The sequence below is a fragment of the Procambarus clarkii genome, chromosome 85 (assembly GCF_040958095.1).
Source record: "Procambarus clarkii isolate CNS0578487 chromosome 85, FALCON_Pclarkii_2.0, whole genome shotgun sequence".
NCBI classification, from domain to species: domain Eukaryota; kingdom Metazoa; phylum Arthropoda; class Malacostraca; order Decapoda; family Cambaridae; genus Procambarus; species Procambarus clarkii.
In genome coordinates, this window is record NC_091234.1 from 16072695 (window position 1) to 16086410 (window position 13716).

At 42.6% G+C, this 13716-nt stretch overlaps 1 protein-coding gene across 1 annotated transcript; it reads left to right on the forward strand.

Moving 5' to 3' along the window:
* The first annotated feature begins 1174 nt into the window (after positions 1 to 1174).
* On the forward strand, positions 1175 to 6685 carry LOC138358702 (golgin subfamily A member 6-like protein 22). Its single transcript, XM_069316859.1, has 3 exons — positions 1175 to 1232; positions 2868 to 3356; positions 5964 to 6685. Exons 1-3 carry the CDS (start codon positions 1175 to 1177, stop codon positions 6683 to 6685), a joined length of 1269 nt encoding a protein of 422 aa, XP_069172960.1.
* The last annotated feature ends 7031 nt before the right edge of the window (positions 6686 to 13716 follow it).

A 13716-nucleotide genomic window follows, 5' to 3' on the forward strand; every position in this document is an offset into this window, starting at 1 on the left:
ATAATCTTCGAAACCTCGAGTTTTTGTTTTTGAACGTGTGAATTTTTGCTTTGAAACCTGGAAAGTTATATTTGAAACCTTAAGAATTTTCTGTGATGCACGGAAAATTTACCTGTGAAACTTAGACAATTATATTTAAAACTTTGGAGCCAAGAAAATTATATTTGAATCCAAGAAAATAATCTTTAAAACAGTGAAAAATACCATTGGAACATTGAAATTATCTTCTAGACATGGAAATTTATCATATAAAAATAAAAACCAATTCACTACATTGTTCCAATGAACAAATTGCTGATTACTTATCTTAATCATAAAAAAAATGTTCCATTGACAATATCACATAAAAGATATCTTTTTCATATTATCACATGAAACAAATATATTCCCTTTCGAAATCCACCAATCAGGCAAAAATAAAATTTTAAAAATTCCTTACAAAATTAAATTCCACAAAAGTTCCTTTCATAACATTATCTTTTAAAACAAATGTCTTTCTATAATTTCCTTTACTGTGGTATTCCAAGTCTTAATACAATGGAAGCTCAATGGAATTAAAATTTAATTATTTTCTCTGAAATTTATGACTCAACCACCAAAAAAAAAAATGTACGAAATTCTATAAATTCCTGCCTTAAGGGAGAAGCTAGACACAAAAGCGCCGATGCAATTTCAAGTTAATAAGGTTGGTAATCGCCTTAGCAAAATGAGAGACAATGGAAGCAGAAAAGATATCCCAAGTAGGCACGTTGACCTTCAATGGGGGAACCACTATACTACCAGGAACCAAATCCAAGGTTCCCCTGGTTCGGGGAACCAGCTACGAAAGAACCACGAACCACGAGTTAGAAACTATTGACATCAAAACCTGTGTGTTTTGATGCCTATAGTAGTAGAACAAAACAGTAGAACTTCGGTTTCAACCCTTTTTACCCTGTCGTAGCTCAGTAGATTAAGGCAGTGTCTGGGTTGCTCCTGGACGCAGGTTCGAATCCTCATCACGGCCCTTGTGGATTTGTTCATTTGATGCATCACGTTAGTGTGATCTCTGTGTGTGTGGTCCTGTGTGTGTGTGTGTGTGTTCCAATACGAGGAATTAAGATTCAAACTCCAATGACCACTGTTCGGATACTAGAAACTAGGGAGTTAGGTACCAGACTTACTATATGGTATTATGGGACTTGATTGTCAAGACGAACACGCGGCCACCAAAATAAGGTCGAATGAATGTGGTATGTTGACCAAACCATAGAAAGTGAAGGGACGACGACGACGACGTTTCGGTCCGTCCTGGACCATTTTCAAGTCGATTCTCACAATCGACTTGAGAATGGTCCAGGACGGACTGAAACGTCGTCGTCCCTTCACCTTCTAGTGTGTGGTCTGGTCAACATACTTCAGCCACGTTATTGTGACTCCTCGTCTGCAAAGGTAGGATGTTTCTCTTCACTTCCAGTACACTCCTGGTATACCATGAACATCCCAGTACATCAACACTACTAGTACACCAACGTCCCGGTACTATACAACTTACTTATAAACATCTCACCCACCAATACACCATGAAATTCCCAGGTAACGGAGATGGAAATGCCAACAAGATATCCACAATGTTATAGCCATGCTATATGCTATAACCATGCTATATGTTATAGCCAAGGTGATATATTTCACAGCCTCTGGACGCCTAGACGACCGCAGTACCGTCGCCACTAAACACAGGTGACACTAGCTAGGTTAAACTAGCCTCCGGCGCTGATTCACGCCATGAAATAAATATTCCTGAGTGTTTATCACGAGTGTTTAATCTATTCCAAGTGTGTCCTCAAAGCAACTGGAGACGAGTGCAGGGAGTACGGACCAGCAGAGTGCAAACTTAGGGACTATATGCACTCTGGGAAGGATGAACAGGAAATGAAAAAATGTCAAAATTTCGCTGGGAGCGTAGTGTGGATTTTGGTGGGATGTGAAAGGATATATCCGTGACTCGCTGGGAGATTGGTTGAGAAATGATGTTTGTGCCGTGGGAGCTGCAGTGAGATGTGCCGTGGGAGGAGGCTTCGTTAATCTAATCATTTCAGGCAGGTATCTACAGTACAAGGATTCGAAGCTTCGAGGCATTTGTTCGAAGCTTCGTGTTTGAAGCTGGCGCGAATGGCAGCTCGTCCTCCAAACAAAGACCCAAAAGTGATTCCATGCACCCGCCAAACCCCCTCTGTTTATGCATGAAAAACTGTTTACACACGACTCACAACTGATTTCGTTCGAACACTTCCTGAACAAGTGCTTCACTGACGAATTTTGTTCGAACCACAACGCTGTAAATGCTTCACCCACGTACTACAAATACAAATAATCGCCAACAGAACCTAAACACCAAACCTAACCTATGCCTATATATGCACAATATGCTATTATAATATTAATTTATATATGAGAAAATTCCCGTTTTGAATGAACAGCATGTCAAAATTTATGAATGTGGGGTCGACCGCTGGATGGAATGAACTTGAGTCGAGGACGGGTTGCGAATGGACATTATTTCTCCTTCTCTAGGCGTGCAGATGGTCAATAATTCCCTCTCTGGCTTCACAGATGATTATTTCACTTCACTGTCAACACCAATGGCAACTGGCCATTAGCAACACCGATGGCAACTGGCCACTAGCAACACCGATGGCAACTGGCCACTAGCAACACACATGTCAACAATTTTCCCTTCAGTAGCCATCTACATGGCAATTGTTTTCCTTCACTGGCAACACATGGCAACTGCTTCAAACCTTCCTTACTGGCAACATAGATGTCAACTGCAGACAAAACTCGGCAGACCAACATTCGACAACTTAGCGGAATATATTGAGCAGCAAAACACTTCATTCACATCAACACATCCCAGAAGATCATTCACTTCAACACATCCCAGAAGATCATTCACATCAACACATCCCAGAAGATCATTCACATCAACACATCCCAGAAGATCATTCACATCAACACATCCCAGAAGATCATTCACATCAACACATCCCAGATCATTCACATCAACACATCCCAGAAGATCATTCACATCAACACATCCCAGAAGATCATTCACATCAACACATCCCAGAAGATCATTCACTTCAACACATCCCAGAAGATCATTCACTTCAACACATCCCAGAAGATCATTCACATCAACACATCCCAGAAGATCATTCACATCAACACATCCCAGAAGATCATTCACATCAACACATCCCAGAAGATCATTCACATCAACATATCCCTAAAGATCATTCACTCGTGCAATGCCCAATGGTTTCCACGGAGCCGCCCCATGGCACTGCTTCGGTGCCTACAGTGCCTTCACCGTACAGGCAACTAGGGCCTTCTTGCAGTGTCTTACTGCTTGTTCCATTGCTTAGCAGTGTCTCCTTCTGTGCAGCCTCTAGGCTCATTCTCTTAAGTCACTCCCAGTGCCTCCGAGATCCTCTCGGAAGTAGGTTCGAATCCTCGTCACGGCGAGGGGAGCCGGTCGGCCGAGCGGACAGCACGCGGGACTTGTGATCCTGTGGTCCTGGGTTCGATTCCAGGCGCCGGCGAGAAACAATGGGCAGAGTTTCTTTCACCCTATGCCCCTGTTACCTAGCAGTAAAATAGGTACCTGGGTGTTAGTCAGCTGTCACGGGCTGCTTCCTGGGGGTGGAGGCCTGGTCGAGGACCGGGCCGCGGGGACACTAAAAAAGCCCCGAAATCATCTCAAGATAACCTCAAGATAACGGCCCTTGTGGATTTGTTCATTTGATGCATCAGGCTATTGTGATTTCTGTGTGTAGTAAACATTCTCTTCCCTCTTCAGTCTGAAAGGGCATTGTTGCAAATTAACATTTCCATGAACGGGACTATTAATGCAATTGCAAGCCCACACAGCTAACAAAGAGTAGAAAGTTGCACGTCGGTGTTGATTTGCAACTTCCGTTTCATATCGGAAATCATTAAAATATGATTCGTGTGCAGAGGGAGAGACTCAACACAGTTGATGAGTGAGAAGGAGCAGCAAGGCGATGAGTCACAATAACGTGGCTGAAGTATGTTGACCAGACCACACACTAGTCGGTGAAGGGACGACGACATTTCGGTCCGTCCTGGACCATTCTCAAGTCGATTGAGAACGAAACGTCGTCGTCCCTTCACCTTCTAGTGTGTGGTCTGGTCAACAAGGAGCAGCAAATTGATGGCGTCTGACTGGTTGATTGGAGTTGATGATGAAAGGAGGGATTGATGTGGTTCTGTGGTAGAGATGGATGGCAGTGAAGGCCAAGGATTGACAGCAATTTTGATGGAGTGCGACGGTGGATTGAGAGGATTGGTGGATACAAGTTGACGGAATGGGGATTGTGTGTACTGATTCGCGGTAGATGGGTTGATAGGGAAGGAATGAGCGAACTGGAGTGACGGTGGGAAGGTGTTGAGTGGATTGACAGATTGACGAGGAATTGAGCCCAGGATTGGGATTGACGTGGCTTGCCAAGCGAGGATAAGTAGATAGTCTAAGATACCGTATCTCTTCAAAACAGCAAAATACTTCGAGATTTGAGATTACCAAAAGGTGATAAAAAAGCTTAAATCGGGTCGAGTTTCGAGGCTCAAAATTACGTGTACGGAGCCCTGCATTGTGTGGGTTCTGCTGCAAGGCGAGGCGTGGAGACAGCAGGTGTGGGAGACGTCAGGTGTGGTGAGGTGTGTGGAAGGTAGGTGTGGCGAGGCGCAGGTGAGGACACAGCTCTCAGATACACGAATATTGACACCAGGACGTGAGTTCCTTTGAGAAGGCGAGTCATTAAAGATGCCTTTTGTTGGCGCAGAGGAAGTACAGTGGTGCTAGTGGTGGTAGTGGTGCTAGTGGTGCTAGTGGTGGTGCCAGAGCTGGGGGCAGTGATGGTGCAGCTGGTGGCAGTTGTAGTTATTACGGTGATGGATGAAGTGGGCTCCAACAGTGAATGTAACTAGACCTGGCATTACGATCTACAGTGATAGTGACACAGTACCTTTGACCAATGGGCATAGTGACACGGCCTGTAGAACACACTCCCGTGGCCATTGTACCTCCCATCACACCGTATATCCACACACAGTAAATAGCCACAGAGCCAATTACCTTGCCTGAGTTTCTGATAGGTCCAGACTACACACTAGAAGGTGAAGGGACGACGACATTTCGGTCCGTCCTGGACCATTCTCAAGTCGACTGTGAGAATTGAGAATGGTCTAGGACGGACCGAAACGTCGTCGTCCCTTCACCTTCTAGAGTGTGATCTGGTCATCATGGAAAATTACCGTTGGTAACACACTTAACAGGACGATTCCGTTATCCATAGAGAATAAACAGGTCCTCAAACCGCCCCACAAATCAACTCTAATCAGACCCCCACGAAACAGAACCAAAAATATAAACCCACACAAAACAGTGAGAAACAGGAGTAGCATCAGAATGCAACATTGTAAACAGGTAACGTCCCACAGAGCCGTCAGACCAAGGCCCACAAACCTCGAACCCGGGGCATAAAACCACCCACCACCGGCATCCATTGCCATAACAGCGACAACCTCTCGGCCCATTGGGACACCCTAACCAACTGGCTTCACCCTTCACGCGGAAAACTCCCAGTAGTCAAGCACTCTCCCACGGCCAGTCTTGCCAGCGATGCTGGTTAGGGTTCGAGCCTGGGCCATGTAGGGATATGGAACAAAGTAAGACGATTTGGGACAAAGTTACAAGACGTAGAAGAAGGAAAAAGAACACAGAACAGGTCAAGAAAACTTGTGAACTAGAAAACATATGAATAATTCAAGAAAATATATGAACAAGTCAAGAAAATATATGCAAAAAACAAGAACACATGTGAACAATTCAAGAAAACATGTGAACAAGTCAAGAAACATATGAACAAGTCAAGAACACATGTGAACAATTCAAGAAACATATGAACAATTCAAGAAAATATATGAACAAGTCAAGAAAATATATGAACATTTCAAGAAAATATATGAACAAGTCAAGAAAATATATGAACATTTCAAGAAAATATATGAACAAGTCAAGAAAATATATGAACAAGTCAAGAACACATATGAACAATTCAAGAAAATATATGAACAAGTCAAGAAAATATATGAACAAGTCAAGAAAATATATGAACAAGTCAAGAAAATATATGAACAAGTCAAGAAAATATATGAACATTTCAAGAAAATATATGAACAAGTCAAGAAAATATATGAACAAGTCAAGAAAATATATGAACAAGTCAAGAAAATATATGAACAAGTCAAGAAAATATATGAACAAGTCAAGAAAATATATGAACATTTCAAGAAAATATATGAACAAGTCAAGAAAATATATGAACAAGTCAAGAAAATATATGAACATTTCAAGAAAATATATGAACAAGTCAAGAAAATATATGAACAAGTCAAGAAAATATATGAACAAGTCAAGAAAATATATGAACAAGTCAAGAAAATATATGAACAAGTCAAGAAAATATATGAACAAGTCAAGAAAATACATGAACAAGTCAAGAAAATATATGAACAAGTCAAGAAAATATATGAACAAGTCAAGAAAATATATGAACAAGTCAAGAAAATATATGAACAAATCAAGAAAATACATGAACAATTCAAGAACACATGAACAAGTCAAGAAACATATGAACAATTCAAGAACACATATGAACAAGTCATATATGTTTCCTTGACATGTTCACATGTTTGAACATTTTGAATGCTTTAAGACGGTGTCGGATAATACAGGTGTTATACGTGCTGTATATGTATACGTTTATGTATCCTTCTGTTTCGTAACCCTTCCTCGACTCAAGTCCATTCCATCCAGCGGTCGACCCCACATTCATAAATTTTTACATGCTGTTCATTCAAAACGGGAATTTTCTCAAATATATATTAATAATGTAATATATTAGCATATTGTACATATATAGGCATAAGTTAGGTTAGGTGTTTAGGTTCTGTTGGGAATTATTTGCATTTGTAGTACGTGGGTGAAGCATTTACAGCGTTGTGGTTCGAACAAAATTCGTCAGTGAAGCACTTGTTCCGGAAGTGTTCGAACGTCATCAGTTGTGAGTCGTGTGTAAACCGTTTTTCTTTCATAAACAGAGGGGGTTTGGCGGGTGGATGGAATCACTTTTGGGTCTTTGTTTGGAGGACGGGCTGTTGCTTCGAGAACCTCTCCTATCTCGAAAGGTGAGGACAAGAACAGGGGCCAGATTCACGAAAGCACTTACGCAAGCACTTACGAACGTGTACATCTTTCCTCAATCTTTGACGGCTTTGGTTACATTTATTAAACAGTTTACAAGCATGAAAACTTCCCAATCAACTGTTGTTATTGTTATAAACAGCCTCCTGGTGCTTCGGAGCTCATTAACTGTTTAATAATTGTAAACAGAGCCGCCAAAGATTGAGAAATGATGTACAGGTTCGTAAGTGTTTGCGTAAGTGCTTTCGTGAATCTAGCCCCAGGAGATTACACGTGATTCGAAAGGAGCATTAGGGTGAGATCCCTGGATCTATATACTTGGGCCAGCTTTCTAACCACTTCACCATTTGGTCACCATTTGGTCACCATTTGGTCCGGGAGACATCTCCCGTCACGCAGGGTGCAGTCGCGCCTCCACAGATCTCCAGTATCATCTTTTGATACTGGTAATGGCTCAAAAGGGCCACCATTTACGGGCTATTCATGCCCGTGCCACCTCTTGGGTGGCTTAATCTTCATCAATCAATCAATCTAACCACTTGTACCAAGTATCCATAAAGGAAACTGATTGCTAGCTACTATCCTGTTCCACAATTTAAACCTTCCGGAACACCAGAAGTAATAATGCAGTAATTAGTCACAGTGGCGCCTCAGGACCTCGTCTTAAAGACCCATCCTGAAGTAATCATCTTCTCCTAATCCCCTGACAGTTGTCATGACTCTAATAAGCAGACAAGCAGTCTCCGTGGTGTAGTGGTAAGACACTCGCCTGGCGTTCCGCGAGCGCTATGTCATGGGTTCGTATCCTGGCCGGGGAGGATTTACTGGGCGCAATTCCTTAACTGTAGCCTCTGTTTAACGCAACAGTAAAATGTGTACTTGGATGAAAAAACGATTCTTCGCGGCGAGGATCGTATTCCAGGGACCATAGGATTAAGGACTTGCCCGAAACGCTACACGTACTAGTGGCTGTACAAGAATGTAACAACTCTTGTATATATCTCAAAAATATTCCACCATTTCGACATAACAAGCCAGTTAAACATGAAACTTAAATGTAAAACAAATGTTTTTTTGTTCCATATCCCTGGAAACACAAACCGAAACTGTCTTTATTTTCCCCTTGTTACAATTTGTAATAAAGTTGTTACATCTTGACTTAACGTGTTTATGACGTGTTAGAACGTTGTTACAACTTACTATACTGGTTAGGAGGTGTTAAAACTTGTTCGAACGTTGTACCAACGTCGTAGTTTCGGTGTGTGTTTGGTGGGTTGCACGATATATGGAACCAGTGGTAATATTCCATTTTTTTTTAGAAAATTAGTGACATTGACATATATTTATTGACCTGAATAAAAGATGTTTTCTCCATCACAAAAAAAATAAGTTCCATCACATAGACAAGTGATAAAGTGACGGGCTTTTGTTTTAAGAGTTCTAAGGCTCAGTCACTCGTGTATTTGGGCTAGGAATTCCGCCTCAATTGTCTGGAATTCGGGATGAAGTTAAGCTCTCTACTCTACCTCTCAAATTTTTGCATATTCCGTTACTGCCGCGCTAAAAAAAAAGAGACATTGATATGTAAAATCATTTGTATATCAGATTCAGTTGATATACACATGTCCCCCCCCCCCTAGTAGCGGGGGGGGGGGGGACATCACCTGGGGTGACGTCCCTGTGATATCATTAATGATAAACTATTTGGATATTACCCATAATTCACTATTCTGTCCTAGCATTTCAGCGTGGCTAGCTGAAGCTAAAACCATGATGCATAAGACAGTCAAACCAGAAGTCACTAAATGTGAATCAAACCATGAAGCACATGTGAATCAAAGAATCACTATGTGTGCCCGTGAATCAAACCATGAAGGTCTACATATGTATAAGTCTAACAGTGAAATACTACATAAATACGAGTCAAACTATGACATATTATATATGTTAATATCTATCTTAGAAGCCTTTTATTTAAAAATATATATATCTATTTCTGTGAACATTCTGAATACATTTACATGTATAAATGGAGAAGTGTAAATGATTTTCACCCAGAACAGTTTTATGTCATTTTTTTGTGATCTCTATAAAATGCATTTACAACTGTGTTTGAACGGGTGAGAGGAAAGCTTCGAGCGAATGAGAGCATTTATTTCAGAATATACTTAATGAATATTATATACGGTTCATTTTCTGTCGATTATTCAAAATGATTTTATGATGAAAAGATTGGTATTCAAATATCCCAAATATATTTTATATAGAAATATTTGCATACTGTTATGATAGCCTACAGGAGAAACGAGTCTCCCTCCTTGAGAGTTATTCAGCAAGCCTGACCTAACTAAAAGGTCTAGCAAATATTGAGGTAATAACCCATATGTAAAATAGTTGCTTGGATATGTAAAACAATTTAAGATTATGGGCAATGAAGAAGAAAACAGATAAATGACTGGCTAGGAGATGTGGACATTTTGCTGGAGGCGTGAGGCTCGCTTCTGGAGGGCTTTGACTCACTTGAGTGCCAGACATCGCAGGGAGAAAGCCGCGCTCCGTTGAGCTCCCGTCAGAAGGGAACCCCTAGTTATATATATCGAGAAGAGAAGAGAAGTGTGCAGACGTACCAGCTGTGGAATCGAGCTGGGGACGTGTGGTATCAAGTCGTGGGCGACGAGAAGAATATTAAACCGCCCAAAGGCATTATTGTGGGCCGTGGAAGCGCGCCCTGACAAGCTTCGTCAGAGGGAGGGAGCGCCCTCGACCATTCAATCTGTGGTAAGCACGATATACGTCAGTTCATAGTGATTGCTTATAGTTGGTCGTGTGCCCAGCGACAGTAGCAACGTTTATTGATAAGTTAGACATGTTTTAATAAGGCAGAAAGCCTAAAATAAGAGAGTGGAGAGGGAGGAACACGGAGCGACGTCCATCCCCTCTGAGCGCTGGCAGGTGACTGAGAGCCTCCCGGAGTGAGTGAGGCGGAGTGAGTGAGGTACCGCCGCCAGGCGAGGTGGAGTATGGACCCGCCCAAAACGGGGGAGTCCACTCTCACTGTATGTAGAGGACAGATAGAGGTTTGAGGCAAGCATATTGTGTGGTTATTTTTGTTTATGTGTTAAAGGGGAAACATTTTTACTGGAGTGTCGATGGGTTGCAAGTTTGTCTTTGGGGAAGAAGTTGCTGAGAACTTCGAAGCCAGCACAGATGGAGTAGTTGATGAGACTCCAAGGTAGTGGAGGAGAGGACCTCGAGCTGTGAGGAGAAGCAGTGTAGAGGAGTGTCACGTGCTTCTGTAGAGGTGGAGAAGCACCATAGTTGCTCGAGGGAACTTCATGGTGTAGCAGCCAAGAGAGCTGTGGAGGAACCTAGCAGAAGGGTGAAGCACCGTAGTTGCTCAAGGAAACTTCATGGTAGCAGCCTGGAGGAGCTGCAGAGGATCCTGGTAGTGAAGCCCGGAAGAACCTGAAGATATCAGGGTAGTGAACTTCCAGAGGTGGAAGGGAAGTTCTGGTGGATTACTTGTAGGGAGTTGATAGTGTTTGGTTGTCATTAGCGTGCAAGACGCAGTGAGAGGTGAGTGATTGTTTGCATTCTAATGTCAAGGAGTGTTTTATACTGAAGTTTAGAGTTACGGTCGTAGGCTGGATTACCTACAGATGTATGTGTTCTAGGACTGATAGAGTGGTCGATTGATCAGTGTTGTGTATCAATGAACATTTATACTGATATATGTTATTGCATTCAAATGCTGATTTTCTTTGTACACATTTATAGATACATATATATACTCTCTTGCTGATGGTACAACAGTATATGTAGACTTGATCTACTTGAGGAGGTTGATAGTATCAGGTGGTGAACCAGGAGATAGGATACCACTTGATAAGCTGATAATAGAGTTCTGATGGTGTTGGAGTGCAACCTGATTGTAATATTATAGAGTATAGGATTCATTATTATTATATGTGTGTATGTATCGTGTATGTGCTTTGTCCAGTAAATGTATCCCAATTTGCTGGTGTTTGCCCTTGTCCTAGTGAGGCTTCCCAGGAGGTAGTAAAGAAGGAGAGAGAGAGAGAAAGAACCAAGAACCACTGCTGTGGACAGGGTAGAAGGTAATACTAGTAAGTCATAGGGGATTGAGATCATATCTCATAAGGAGAGAGTGGGGAGTCACAGCGGCTCGAGTGGGTGTGTGCACGTGACAACGAGGCTAAGTGTTGGAGCCGCATCCCCTAAATGTGTGACGTTGAGCCCCTCTCCAAGAGCCAGAAGCGCCAAGGGTGATCTCCTAGTATAAGCACTCTACCGAGTTGTGGGTTGGATTGTCCATAGAGAAGGATCAACGACGACAACATCAACCAACCCACAGACTATAATAATACCAATCTTTTAATTAAAAAAATCAACGTGAATGATCAATCTTGAGAGGTTATCTTGAGATGATTTCGAGGCTTTTTAGTGTCCCCGCGGCCCGGTCCTCGACCAGGCCTCCACCCCCAGGAAGCAGCCCGTGACAGCTGACTAACACCCAGGTACCTATTTTACTGCTAGGTAACAGGGGCATAGGGTGAAAGAAACTCTGCCCATTGTTTCTCGCCGGCGCCTGGGATTGAACCCAGGACCACAGGATCACAAGTCCAGCGTGCTGTCCGCTCGGCCGCCCGGCTCATCAACGGTAATCAACCGGAATAACTGTATATCGAATCTGTGTTCCCGAAAGCAAAGATAGAGTCATCGTGGGCTCTATAGGAGACTCGAATAGGGGATCCAACCCGTGTGAAGACGAAGCTCTATCGACTGAGCCATTGAGTGAGCCTTAAATGAATTTTATAGAGTCGTCGACTAGCTTCTAGTGAAGGAGAGCAAATACAGGAAATACATTCTCCTGTATTTGTATGCAAATACATTTTCGTGGAAGAGGTTCGCATGTGTATTATACTCCATCCGAGTCTTTTAAAGCGGTTTCAGACCTCTTGGATATCATTTCTCAAGGAACAATTCTCCTCGAGGCATAAACGTGTCATATACATGACACAACGATTAAGAGGTTGTGACAAGGTGTTGTAGGGTAGGGTTGTAGCGAGGTGTCTGCCCTCAGTGTAGCTTGTGTTGAATTGAGTTACCTGCGGTCAATGTAGAAAAGATTTGTACGGAGATACGAACAGACAACGTACCAGTCGATGGGATGATAGCCCTGATAGTGAATGATAACGTACCCCTGGCAGGTCTGACAGCTGGGGAGTGATGGAGCGGCTACTAACGCAACTCTGGTTATGCTGATGTTGGTAGTTTGTTGGTGTGTAATTAGCTAATGGGTTGTTTACATTTGGGTGGGTCTGCTCCTTGGTGTATGTTTCCTGTTTGTGTGTGTGTGTGTGTGTGTGTGTGTGTGTGTGTGTGTGTGTGTGTGTGTGTGTGTGTGTGTGTGTGTGTAATCATCTAGTTATGCTTGCGGGGCTCTTTGGTCCCGTCTCTCAACAGTCAATCAACAGGATATCGATCGCGTGTGTGTGTGTGTGTGTGTGTGTGTGTGTGTGTGTGTGTGTGTGTGTGTGTGTGTGTGTGTGTGTGTGTGTGTGTGTACTCACCTATTTCACCTATTTGTGCTTGCGGGGGTTGAGCTTTGGCTCTTCGGTCCCGCCTCTCAACTGTCAATCAACAGGTGTACAGGTTCCTGAGCCTACTGGACTCTCATATCTACACTTGAAACTGTGTATGGAGTCAGCCTCCACCACATCACTGCCTAATGCATTCCATTTGTCAACTACTCTGACATTAAAAAAAATAGTCTCCATGGCTCATTTGGGCACTCAATTTCCACCTGTGTTCCCTAGCGCGTTTGCCCCTTGTGTTAAACAGTCTTTATCTATCCTTGCAATTCCTTTGAGAATCTTGTATGTGGTGATCTTGTCCCCTCCTCCCTCTAACTCTTCTGTCTTCCAGCGAAATTAGGTTTAATTCCCATAGTCTCTCCTCGTAGCTCATACCTCTCAGCTCGGGTACTAGTCTGGTGGCAAACTTTTGAACCTTCTCCAGTTTAGTCTTATGCTTGACTAGATGTGAACTCTATGCTGGAGCTGCATTCTCCAGGACTAGTCTGACTCATGTGGTATACAAAGTTCTGAATGATTACTTACACAAATTTCTAAAGGCCGTTCTTATGTTGGCCAGCCTGACATATGCCGCTGATGCTATCCTCTTGATATGGGCTTCAAGGGACAGGTCTAGCGTGATACCAACCCACACAGGGGAGACATAATCACCACCTACAAGATTGTTAAAGGGGATTGACATGGTAGACAAAAACAAATTATTTAGCACGGGTGATACATGAACAAGGGAACACAGGTGGAAACGTAGTAGCCAAATAGGCTACAGAGTCATCAAAAAAATTTGTAGTAAACAAAAGATCTACATTAGTAAGTAATGTGGTGGAG